The following is a 12,289-nucleotide window of genomic DNA, read 5'->3' as shown; positions in this document are numbered from 1 at the left end:
AATGAGGGAATGTAATCCTGTCTAGGTAGAGGTTTTTTGCCGAAACATGGCCATTCCTACCATGAGAATAAAACCTCCCTGATCTAAAATATTTTTTCACAGAAGAGAGATTTGGGGTTGGTGACTGGCTCCCCTCAAGATATTCAGGATATGCAAAGCAGAGGATTGCTCCAGCGTGGGAAAGTCAATGCTGTGTCTGGATTGGCTACCAGGCCAACAGAACAGTTAAGAGGGGAGATTGAGTGAGTAGAGGATAGTTGGATTGGTTTGTAGAAGATAGAGATGTTTCTTTTTTATTCGAATTCTGCTCTTGTACCGAGGCTTGGTGGAAAGGTATTGTGATTCTTTGTCTCCTTAGTCTTTTGGTGCTTCCCTGGTAGAGAACTTCAAATCTTTCCTTAGCGGGTGAGACTTGTGGCCTGCAGCTTACGGTAGACTAAGAGGCAGTGGCAGTTTCCAACTGTACCGACAGTGGGATTGCGTACCATCTCGGACGTATCGTGGGTCACGAGGGTAAACTTATTCATTCTGAGTAGGCCGTCTGACGTTCGACAATTCTAGAGCACACTGTCGTGCCTGTGAGTGACATTGGTCTGGCCAGACCAGCAAACGGGTGCACCTCACACCGAAATCTGTCAGGATTTTAGGGCTCTGATAGGGAAGTTTCCCGTGTTCTAATAATCAGAACGCTAGTCGGCGCAGGTTGCAAATACTCGTGGAAGCCAGAACATTACAGCTGCCGCAGAGCGCCGCTCCTCGCACACAGTGTGCCGTTTCCTGCTGCTGCTGCTGCTGCTGCTGCCTCAATCAAGGTGAAAGTGTGGTGTCACCGACAGACACCACACTTGCTAGGTGGTAGCTTTAAATCGGCCGCGGTCCATTAGTACATGTCGGACCCGCGTGTCGCCACTGTCAGGGATCGCAGACCGAGCGCCACCACAAGGCAGGTCTCGAGATACGGACTAGCACTCGCCCCAGTTTTACGGACGACGTAGCTAGCGACTACACTGACGAAGCCTCGCTCCTTTGCCGAGCAGATAGTTAGAATAGCCTTCAGCTAAGTCCATGGCTACGACCTAGCAAGGCGCCATTAGCCTTACATAGCTTGTATCTAAAGAGTCTCACTTGTATCGTCAAGAGCGATGTATACAACAAGGATGGATTAAAGTTAAGTATTCCAGAAGCTACGTACTTTTCTTTATAGCATTCATTACGTATCCTGTTACAGACCCATCTCTTGCCTGCGTGAACTAAACGCGTGCCTTTCGGCTACTTCCGTGGCGTGGCTGTCTTGCTGCACCATCGTAAATGTCCAATGTAAATGTCGTGTGACTAGGGCCTCCCGTCGGGTAGACCGTTCGCCGGGTCTTTTTATTTGACGCCACTTCGGCGACGTGCCCGTCGAGCCGGCCGGTGTGGCCGAGTGGTTCTAGGCACTTCAGTCTGGAACCGCGCGACCGGTACGGTCGAAGGTTCGAATCCTACCTCGGGCATGGATGCGTGTGATATCTTTAGGTTAGTTAGGTTTACGTAGTTCTAAGTTCTAGGGGAGTGATGACCTCAGATGTTAAGTCCCATAGTGCTCAGAGCCATTTGAACCTTGCCCGTCGATGGGGATGAAATGATGATGATTAGGACTTTTTTCATCAAACCAGGTGGGTGACCAGCCACCTGTGGGTATATGGCTGGTCCTTTTTTTACCACAAAAATCCTTTTGTGCTATACCCAACAAGGTTTTCTGGTCTCTTAGCCATCGTGAGTGGCCGCAAGTTTGTTAGCTTCCGGCCACCCTCGATGTTGCCCGTCCCTGCCACGTGGAGGCGGAACAGTTTATGCGTTGTTCACCTTTATCTTTTATTGTTGAGTGATATCGCATATCTATGTACAAGCTTTAACAGTTTAGATACAATTTGGAATTCAATCTCGATATGTTTTACGAAAAATGCTTTAAAACAAAGAAAGGAAACAAATTAAAGAAAATCATGCTGGGAATTCTTAATATAACTTATCTGCTATACTTAACCTAATGAGACTTTGAAATATGAGTTTGATTTGTGGATTTGTGAGGGTAGTGGAGAGGTTTGGGAGGTGTTCGGGAAAAGGGGTCCGACTCTCCCCGTCTAGCCAACAGGGGATGGGGGGCTCGGAATGTACTTCGAGCCATCCATCCCTATCCGCATCGCACGTTTGAAGGGTTATTCGTAATTGACTGTGTAGGGTTGGTGCTTAGCTAGGCACGATTCTTGGTGTTGAGAGCCGTCATTGAGTTTGAGTGAGTGACATATTGTTACTGTTTTCCGAATCTGTGTTTTCCGCAACATCTGTATCATTCTCTTCATCATAGCTGGTAGTCTCCCATGTTTCCGTTTCCCGTGTGTTTTGTGTCTCTGGTCGCAATCTTTGGTACGGCCTTGATTACTTAAAAGATTTGTACAGTACCTGGGATACTTCGTTTGTCACCTGGTTGATCTCCTCCCATGTGTTTTTATTCCTGATGGCTGTACTTATGTCATCCTGCGTTTATATTTGTAGTTGTGTAGGTGTTATGCCTGCGATCTGTAATGGGCAGCGAAAAACTAAGTGTTCTGGTGATCCATTTACGCCACATGTGCAGGTATCACTTTGAGTGAGTCCCGCAACACAACAAACTCTCCGACCCAGCCGGGAAACGAGCCCGGGCCCATAGGATTGACATTCTGTCGCGCGTACCACTCAGCTACCGGAGGCGGACACCGTAGGGTTATTAAATGATATTCTCAACTCTCTGTTCTCTAGTGAAGCATAGTTTTTGATGTGCTTGGTCGTAGATGATTTCATTTGAATAAAACGGTCTCACTGTGGATCCATGTAAACAAAGTCAGAGGCGTTGTAAAAGGAATTAATTTACGGCAGAATTTGTATAGTTCTCACGCAGTGAATGCTTTGCCAATCAAGCAACATCTCTTTTCTGGCTTTTGTTTGTCATTTATTTTTGTAAGATTTATCAGCTCGTTGTAGTTATAAAAATTTGAATAAAAACTTGTCATTATCTTTGTAAACTTCAGTGTGCCACTGTTCTCATTCATACTCCCTGAGCTACTCAACGTTGTCTTTTTTGTGGTAGTACATGGATACACCAGTAATTCAAGGTTGAATCTTATTAAATTAGTTAATCTGATTATTAATTTTAGTGCGGAAAATGACCACAAACATAGGCAACAAAAGTGCCATGAGTAAATTCACTAACTTCGTAAATAATAAACAAAGAATGTAACTCACGATTTGAAGATTATTGAGAAGACAATACTGTTCTTTATGTAAAGACAATAACATTTAGCATCACTCAGAGATAAGTTTATGATTAAAGCAAGCAACGGCTTGCAATGTCTCAAGGAACACTGCATCGTACTTCCGAACAATACAGTCACTGTAATATCGTATCGAAACTGTAACTACCGACCGAAATACACTCCTGGAAATGGAAAAAAGAACACATTGACACCGTTGTGTCAGACCCACCATACTTGCTCCGGACACTGCGAGAGGGTTGTACAAGCAATGATCACACGCACGGCACAGCGGACACACCAGGAACCGCGGTGTTGGCCGTCGAATGGCGCTAGCTGCGCAGCATTTGTGCACCGCCGCCGTCAGTGTCAGCCAGTTTGCCGTGGCATACGGAGCTCCATCGCAGTCTTTAACACTGGTAGCATGCCGCGACAGCGTGGACGTGAACCGTATGTGCAGATGACGGACTTTGAGCGAGGGCGTATAGTGGGGATGCGGGAGGCCGGGTGGACGTACCGCCGAATTGCTCAACACGTGGGGCGTGAGGTCTCCACAGTACATCGATGTTGTCGCCAGTGGTCGGCGGAAGGTGCACGTGCCCGTCGACCTGGGACCGGACCGCAGCGACGCACGGATGCACGCCAAGACCGTAGGATCCTACGCAGTGCCGTAGGGGACCGCACCGCCACTTCCCAGCAAATTAGGGACACTGTTGCTCCTGGGGTATCGGCGAGGACCATTCGCAACCGTCTCCATGAAGCTGGGCTACGGTCCCGCATACCGTTAGGCCGTCTTCCGCTCACGCCCCAACATCGTGCAGCCCGCCTCCAGTGGTGCCATGACAGGCGTGAATGGAGGGACGAACGGAGACGTGTCGTCTTCTGCGATGAGAGTCGCTTCTGCCTTGGTGCCAATGATGGTCGTATGCGTGTTTGGCGCCGTGCAGGTGAGCGCCACAATCAGGACTGCATACGACCGAGGCACACAGGGCCAACACCCGGCATCATGGTGTGGGGAGCGATCTCCTACACTGGCCGTACACCACTGGTGATCGTCGAGGGGACACTGAATAGTGCACGGTACATCCAAACCGTCATCGAACCCATCGTTCTACCATTCCTAGACCGGCAAGGGAACTTGCTGTTCCAACAGGACAATGCACGTCCGCATGTATCCCGTGCCACCCAACGTGCTCTAGAAGGTGTAAGTCAACTACCCTGGCCAGCAAGATCTCCGGATCTGTCCCCCATTGGGCATGTTTGGGACTGGATGAAGCGTCGTCTCACGCGGTCTGCACGTTCAGCACGAACGCTGGTCCAACTGAGGCGCCAGGTGGAAATGGCATGGCAAGCCGTTCCACAGGACTACATCCAGCATCTCTACGATCGTCTCCATGGGAGAATAGCAGCCTGCATTGCTGCGAAAGGTGAATATACACTGTACTAGTGCCGACATTGTGCATGCTCTGTTGCCTGTGTCTATGTGCCTGTGGTTCTGTCAGTGTGATCATGTGATGTATCTGACCCCAGGAATGTGTCAATAAAGTTTCCCCTTCCTGGGACAATGAATTCACGGTGTTCTTATTTCAATTTCCAGGAGTGTATAAGGAGCAGCCAGACGAAAATCGAACACTCGCCACAACGAGACCATGGTATTACTCTGTTCAAAAGTAATCACCACACACGTTAACACATTTATCCCACTGGCAAGCGGGACAATCAATTCCTGTTTCGTACAACGTGCTCAGACGCTGACGGAACTACAACCGCACCCACTCTTGCACTTCCTCGTCAGACTAAAACCGATGTCCACGTAGGTCTTTCTTCAGATTGCCAAACATTTGAAAATTACACGGCAAAAGATCCGGGCCCTAACGAGAATGCTGCAGTGTTTCCCAGCATAATGGCAGAAGCGTAGCCTTCGTTCGACTGCAATCTGGGGGAGGGGGATGGGGGGGCAGGAGTTATCCTGCAATGGTATGATTCCGTCCGACAGCATTCCAACATCACTAGGGCAAACGGCAAATCTATCAGTGGAAACATCCCACATATTCCCCGCCAAAGAAATCTAAAGATAATTCACACAAGTTCCGGTAAGGTCACGATGACTTTCTTCTTCGAGTGTACCGACTCTCTGCTCGTAGAGTTTCTCGGGCGTGGAACCACAATCAATGAGCAGCGCTACGGAGAGCCTTTGCAGAAACTGCGTCACAACATATGTGAAAACGCCCAGGGATGCTGTCAGACAAAATCCTCCCGCTGCACGATAGCGCCCGTCCACACACTGCCAAACACATGAAAGGTACGCTTGAACGATTTCTTTGGGAAACAATGCAACATCCTCCTTCCAGCCTGGATCTTTCACCGTGTGATTTGAACATCTTTGACGACCTGAAGAAAGACATGCGTGAAGGTGGTCGGTCGAGGATGTGCAAGACAGGATGCGGTTACGGATCCGTCTGCGGTCAACCGCCTTCTGAGAAACAGGAATTGATTGTGTTTCCAATGGGGTAAATGTCTCAACGTGTGTGGTGATTATTTTTGAATGGAACCATTCCATGGTACGCGGTGATGAGTGTTTGGTTTTCATTCGACTGCCCTTCTGATCTTCCGCACAGTTCAGTACGGATATGATTTGTGGACAGTGAACTAAGTGCTTCACAATAAAATCTATTCATTTTAAATATGGGTGTGGAGAAGTAAAGTGAGGATGTCATGGTCCAAGCAAGTAAAAAATAAAACAACCCTGGAAAATACACACATCAAAAAAAGTTTTGCATCACCCCGGTTCATAGAACTCCTGAAGATAGACGTTCACTGTGGATATTGTATCACAGACACAGTCCCGTTGACTGTTCAAAGATGTCAATAAATCTGCCTAAAGATGTAAACAACCATGCACGAGCAGCGCCTATGAGACGGAGGGCGTCCGACAGCTGATCAGCTCCTGTTACTCCACCAGGAAGGAGGTACAGGGCTCGTGTTGTCTGTAGTTCAACGACGCTTAGACGATCAATACCGCATTTCGATCATGTCCGCAGTGTTATTGTATGCCAGGAAGGGCTCTCAACAAGGGAAGTGTCCAGGCATCTCGGAGTGATGATGTTCTGACATGGAGGAGATACAGAGAGACAGGAACTGTCGATGACACGCCTCGCTCAGGCCGCCCAAGGGCTACTACTGCAGTGGATGACCGCTACCTACGGATTATGACTCTGAGGAACCCTGACAGCAACGCCACAATGTTGAAGAATGCTTTTCGTGCAACCACAGCATGTCGTGTTACGACTCAAACTGTGAGCAAGAGGCTGCATAGTGCGCAACTTCACTCTTGACGTCCATGACGAGGTCCATCTTTGCAACCACGACACCATGCAGTGCAGTACAGAAGGGGCCAACAACATGTCAAATGGACCACTCAGGATTGGCATCACGTACTCTTCACCGATGAGTGTCGTACATACCTTCAACCAGGCAATAGTCGGAGAAGTGTTTGGAAGCAACCTGGTCAAGCTGAACGCCTTAGACACACTGTCAAGCGACTGCAGCAAGGTGGAGGTTCCCTGCTGTTTTCGGGTGGCATTATATGGGGCCAATGTACGCCGCTGGTGGTTATTGAAGGCCCTGTAACGGCTGTACGATACGTGAATGCCGTTCTCCCACCGACAGTGCAACGATATCGGGAGCATATTGCCGAGGCATTCGTCTTCATGGACGACAATGCGCGCCCACATCGTGCACGTCTTGGGGATGACTTCTTTCAGAATAATGACATCGCTCGACTAGAGTGGCCAGCATGTTTTCCAGACATGAGCCCCATCGAACATGCGTGGGATAAATGGAAAAGGGCTGTTTATGGACGACGTGACCCACCAACTACTCTGAGGTATCTACGCCGAATAGCCGCTGGGGAGTGGGATAATCTGGGCCACCTTGTCGGTAGCACGCGACGACAAATAGAGGCATGCATCAACGCAAGAGGATGTGCTACGGGGTATTAGAGGTACCGGTGTGTACATCTATCTGGACCACCACCTCTGAAGGTCTCGCTGTATGGTGGTACAACATGCAGTGTGTGGTTTTCATGAGCAATAAAAAGGGCGGAAATGATGTTTATGTTGCTCTCTATTCAGATTTTCTGTACAGGTTCCGGAACTCTCGAAACCGACGTGATGCACAACTTTTTTTAATGTGCGTATAAAATATATGCTGTTTTTGTAGGCCAATGCACTACACATGAAATAGGGTACTTTGGGCCTTTCATCAGAGAAAAAGACTCGTTAGACAATACTGTAATGTCCATACGAATGGAACGTCAAAGACATGGAGGAAAACCAAGGGGAAATTGGATAGAGGACAACAAAGCAAGCCCTTAAAGGACCCTGGAATAACAGAGGAACGTAAGAACGTCTAGGAGTGCATGGAGGGAATTCGTTCTTCACCAGAAATCGCAAATGAGTTGATATATCATAGCAACAACACACACTATTCTTGTTCTGAAGGAATAGCATTTTTCTGTACTATAAATACTGAAACTTATCATGTATAATGATGAAATTTTAATCAATACGACTCACAGATTGGAAATACTGGAGTATAAGTTTCGTCTCATCCGGTCAGAGTGTTGACGGTGTGACACTTCCCGTTTCAGTCTGTGTACGTATAGAGTGATTTTCCTAAATGGGCACAAACAATAATAAACTACCTCTGAGAGGAAAGGAGCAGTATCGGTGGACATATAGCCGAAAATACTTTACAAGGGAGATGCGGCTACCTGAAAGTAATGTAGGGGTTTCAGTGATTGAAAGACACACGGGAACACGCCAGGCAAGTGGGAATGTCTGTAAAAGTGTTTCAGCTTTGGAGCACCATCATGTAGTTAGTACGGGTATGCTTCGCTTGTGAAGCAATGGGGAAGGATGATTGGTCCCACGAGGCGGTCGACAATTATGCGCATTGAGGCTGGACCGGTGTTGATGGATCGCTGCGACTACACCACGGGGAGCTTCGTCCATAAGTCGGTGTCGTAAAGGTTGACAATATTGCCTCTCGTAAAGGCAGTCTCATTGGTGAAACGGAATATTCGTGAGTTCGGTCCCCTGGTGCTATTAGACACCACTTGGAACACTTGCGCGTCGACGATGATGTAATGGTTATTGAGACAACACATACACACACCCCTGACCGCATAAAATTCACGACCCGGCCTTGAACCGAACCTGGGGCTTCTTGATCTGGTGTTAGCGACGTTACCCACAAGACAACAAGCTGCTGATGGCCTCATCTGTGAATAGAACGGATGACAAAAATCCAGGACGATGGTGCCATGCGCGATGAGCCTGTGACAGAATCTTTGCCGCAGAGACACGTCCATTGCTAATATAGTCTAAAATTCTTATAATTTTTTAAACATTCTTTGCCTGTCTAAATCGCAATAATACACTCCTGGAAATGGAAAAAAGAACACATTGACACCGGTGTGTCAGACCCACCATACTTGCTCCGGACACTGCGAGAGGGCTGTACAAGCAATGATCACACGCACGGCACAGCGGACACACCAGGAACCGCGGTGTTGGCCGTCGAATGGCGCTAGCTGCGCAGCATTTGTGCACCGCCGCCGTCAGTGTCAGCCAGTTTGCCGTGGCATACGGAGCTCCATCGCAGTCTTTAACACTGGTAGCATGCCGCGACAGCGTGGACGTGAACCGTATGTGCAGTTGACGGACTTTGAGCGAGGGCGTATAGTGGGCATGCGGGAGGCCGGGTGGACGTACCGCCGAATTGCTCGACACGTGGGGCGTGAGGTCTCCACAGTACATCGATGTTGTCGCCAGTGCTCGGCGGAAGGTGCACGTGCCCGTCGACCTGGGACCGGACCGCAGCGACGCACGGATGCACGCCAAGACCGTAGGATCCTACGCAGTGCCGTAGGGGACCGCACCGCCACTTCCCAGCAAATTAGGGACACTGTTGCTCCTGGGGTATCGGCGAGGACCATTCGCAACCGTCTCCATGAAGCTGGGCTACGGTCAGGCACACCGTTAGGCCGTCTTCCGCTCACGCCCCAACATCGTGCAGCCCGCCTCCAGTGGTGTCGCGACAGGCGTGAATGGAGGGACGAATGGAGACGTGTCGTCTTCAGCGATGAGAGTCGCTTCTGCCTTGGTGCCAATGATGGTCGTATGCGTGTTTGGCGCCGTGCAGGTGAGCGCCACAATCAGGACTGCATACGACCGGGGCACACAGGGCCAACACCCGGCATCATGGTGTGGGGAGCGATCTCCTACACTGGCCGTACACCACTGGTGATCGTCGAGGGGACACTGAATAGTGCACGGTGCATCCAAACCGTCATCGAACCCATCGTTCTATCATTCCTAGACCGGCAAGGGAACTTGCTGTTCCAACAGGACAATGCACGTCCGCATGTATCCCGTGCCACCCAACGTGCTCTAGAAGGTGTAAGTCAACTACCCTGGCCAGCAAGATCTCCGGATCTGTCCCCCATTAGCATGTTTGGGACTGGATGAAGCGTCGTCTCACGCGGTCTGCACGTCCAGCACGAACGCTGGTCCAACTGAGGCGCCAGGTGGAAATGGCATGGCAAGCCGTTCCACAGGACTACATCCAGCATCTCTACGATCGTCTCCATGGGAGAATAGCAGCCTGCATTGCTGCGAAAGGTGGATATACACTGTACTAGTGCCGACATTGTGCATGCTCTGTTGCCTGTGTCAATGTGCCTGTGGTTCTGTCAGTGTGATCATGTGATGTATCTGACCCCAGGAATGTGTCAATAAAGTTTCCCCTTCCTGGGACAATGAATTCACGGTGTTCTTATTTCAATTTCCAGGAGTGTACATTACTTTGCAACTGATTAATAGTTACTGCTGCAGATCACTCATGCTAGAGGTTCTGTATCTACATTCACTGTACGCTACAATACCGTCGTCTGAAAGTGTACCTCGGAACTTGCTCACTATAGAGTGAAGTTTTCAGTACACTGTTGGTTACACCAACGCGGTTGCAAGCGCAATTGTGAACCTTTCTCATTATGAAAATTACAATGTTGACATGTCCTCGTTACGAAGCACGTCCATGAAAAATATATAAAATATAATAATGAAATATATAACTTTTATATCTTTATCAGTGACGGGTTACACTTAGTACCGAGAATATGTCGACGTTCTATTCTGGTGCACTTAAGCGTGGTACAGAACTGCATTTTGCAAACTCTTGGTATAGCCAACAGTGTATTGAATGCTTGGCTCATTAATGATCACCTACCGAAATACGCTTCCACTGTACCTAGACACAGAACCTCTAGCAAGAGTGATCTGAAGCTGGTCGTCTTACAAACAAAATTAGTTAGCAGTTGTTATAGAAATTTTATAGTAGTTTTAGGAATACGTCAGGTCGCTTGTCTGCATCACTTGATGACGTCAAGTCTTACTAACTGGGGAGAAGTTCTGCACGCACCGTTGTGCAGTATGTTCCACAAGGGCGTCTCGTTTACCCCATGGTGGCGGACCACCTCTCTTGTGTTGCTACTGTGTACTCTGTCAAAGGTCTTTTCTCCACCTGCGTGTGTACCTTCCTTGCAAGGCATTTCCGTCTCTATTGCTGCTTATTCTCCCAGGAATCGTTTCCTGCAATTTGCCCCTTTTTAGTAAAATCACCTTGTGGACGTAACCTGTTATGTGCAAATGAAAAAAAATGAGTCTCTTTACGGATCATCATTTCAAAGACATCCGTAACATAGCCTTTTTTTTTTCTTTTTCAGAACCCCCTCAGATAGACCCAATATCGACAAAGCCGGACCTACAGAGAGGAATGCGGACGCACCTGTCTTGTATCGTCAGTAAAGGCGACCTCCCGATCGAGATCAGCTGGCTGAAAGACGGCGCGCCGGTTCCCCAGGACGAGGAGGTCTCCGAGAAGACCATCGACGACTACTCGAGCACGCTCAGCTTCCGCAGACTCGCTCCCAGGCACGCCGGAAACTACTCCTGCCACGCGGCCAACGCAGCAGCCTCCGCCCACTACACTGTGCAGGTTACTGTGAACGGTAAACACAGGCTTCACTATTTATATGCCGTTACAAAGTTATGCAGATATTTACCTAAAAATGTCACAATCATAAAATCATCAGCAAATCTTACACGGCTTCTTTTTTTTTTTTTTGTCTCTGAAGCTTAATTTCCTTTTCAAATTTGTCATTCGTTTCCCTTACTGCCTTACTCAGTGTACCATCGACGAAATGCTACATCCTATCTCACTCCCTCTCAACTACTGTTTCCTATTCATACCCTTCAACTCTCGTAGGTAGTCTGCTATTTTTCTGCCTCATCAATCGTATATCCTGTTTGATGCATTCCTCCACAAATTCCTCTCTTGTGCCCTAGTCTTTATCTCAGAGTAGCATCTCCAACCATCGTCCTCAATTATTTATTTTATACAGTAGTGGAAAACAGTATAAAGGCGTAGAGATGTGTAGGAAAATTAACACTCTTGGTTAGAATAGTTGTGCACAGTGTACACACAGTGCTACGAGATGCAGTGTACAGAGAAATGCAGTCGAATACACTACTGGCCATTAAAATTTCTACACCAGGAAGATGACGTGCTACAGACGCTAAATTTAACCGACAGGAAGAAGATGCTGTGATATGCAAATGATTAGCTTTTCAGAGCATCCACACAAGGTTGGCGCCGGTGGCGACACTTACAACGTGCTGACATGAGGAAAGTTTCCAACCGATTTCTCTTACACAAACAGAAGTTGACCGGCGATGCCTGGTGAAACGTTGTTGTAATGCCTCGTGTAAAGAGGAGAAATGCGTACCATCACGTTTCCAACTTTGATAAAAGTCGGATTCTAGCCTATCGCGATTACCGTTTATCGTATCGCGACATTGTTGTTCGCGTTGGTCGAGATCCAATGACTGTTAGCAAAATATGGAAACGGTGGATTCAGGAGGGTAATACGCAACACCGTGCTGGATCCCAACGGCCTC

General features: G+C 48.3%; 1 protein-coding gene across 1 annotated transcript in view; it reads left to right on the top strand.

Moving 5' to 3' along the window:
• Positions 1–12,289, top strand: part of LOC124776081 (Down syndrome cell adhesion molecule-like protein Dscam2) — a 197,595-nt gene that overhangs the window by 61,272 nt on the left and 124,034 nt on the right. Inside the window, exon 7 of the mRNA XM_047250924.1 lies at positions 11,056–11,340. Coding sequence (XP_047106880.1) covers positions 11,056–11,340 — 285 coding nt within the window. The remainder of the gene's footprint in view (positions 1–11,055; positions 11,341–12,289) is intronic.

Source organism: Schistocerca piceifrons, chromosome 2 (genome assembly GCF_021461385.2).
Source record: "Schistocerca piceifrons isolate TAMUIC-IGC-003096 chromosome 2, iqSchPice1.1, whole genome shotgun sequence".
NCBI classification, from domain to species: Eukaryota; Metazoa; Arthropoda; class Insecta; order Orthoptera; family Acrididae; genus Schistocerca; species Schistocerca piceifrons.
The sequence above is the reverse complement of the archived record's forward strand: the minus strand, read 5'-3'. Positions and strand labels throughout refer to the sequence as shown.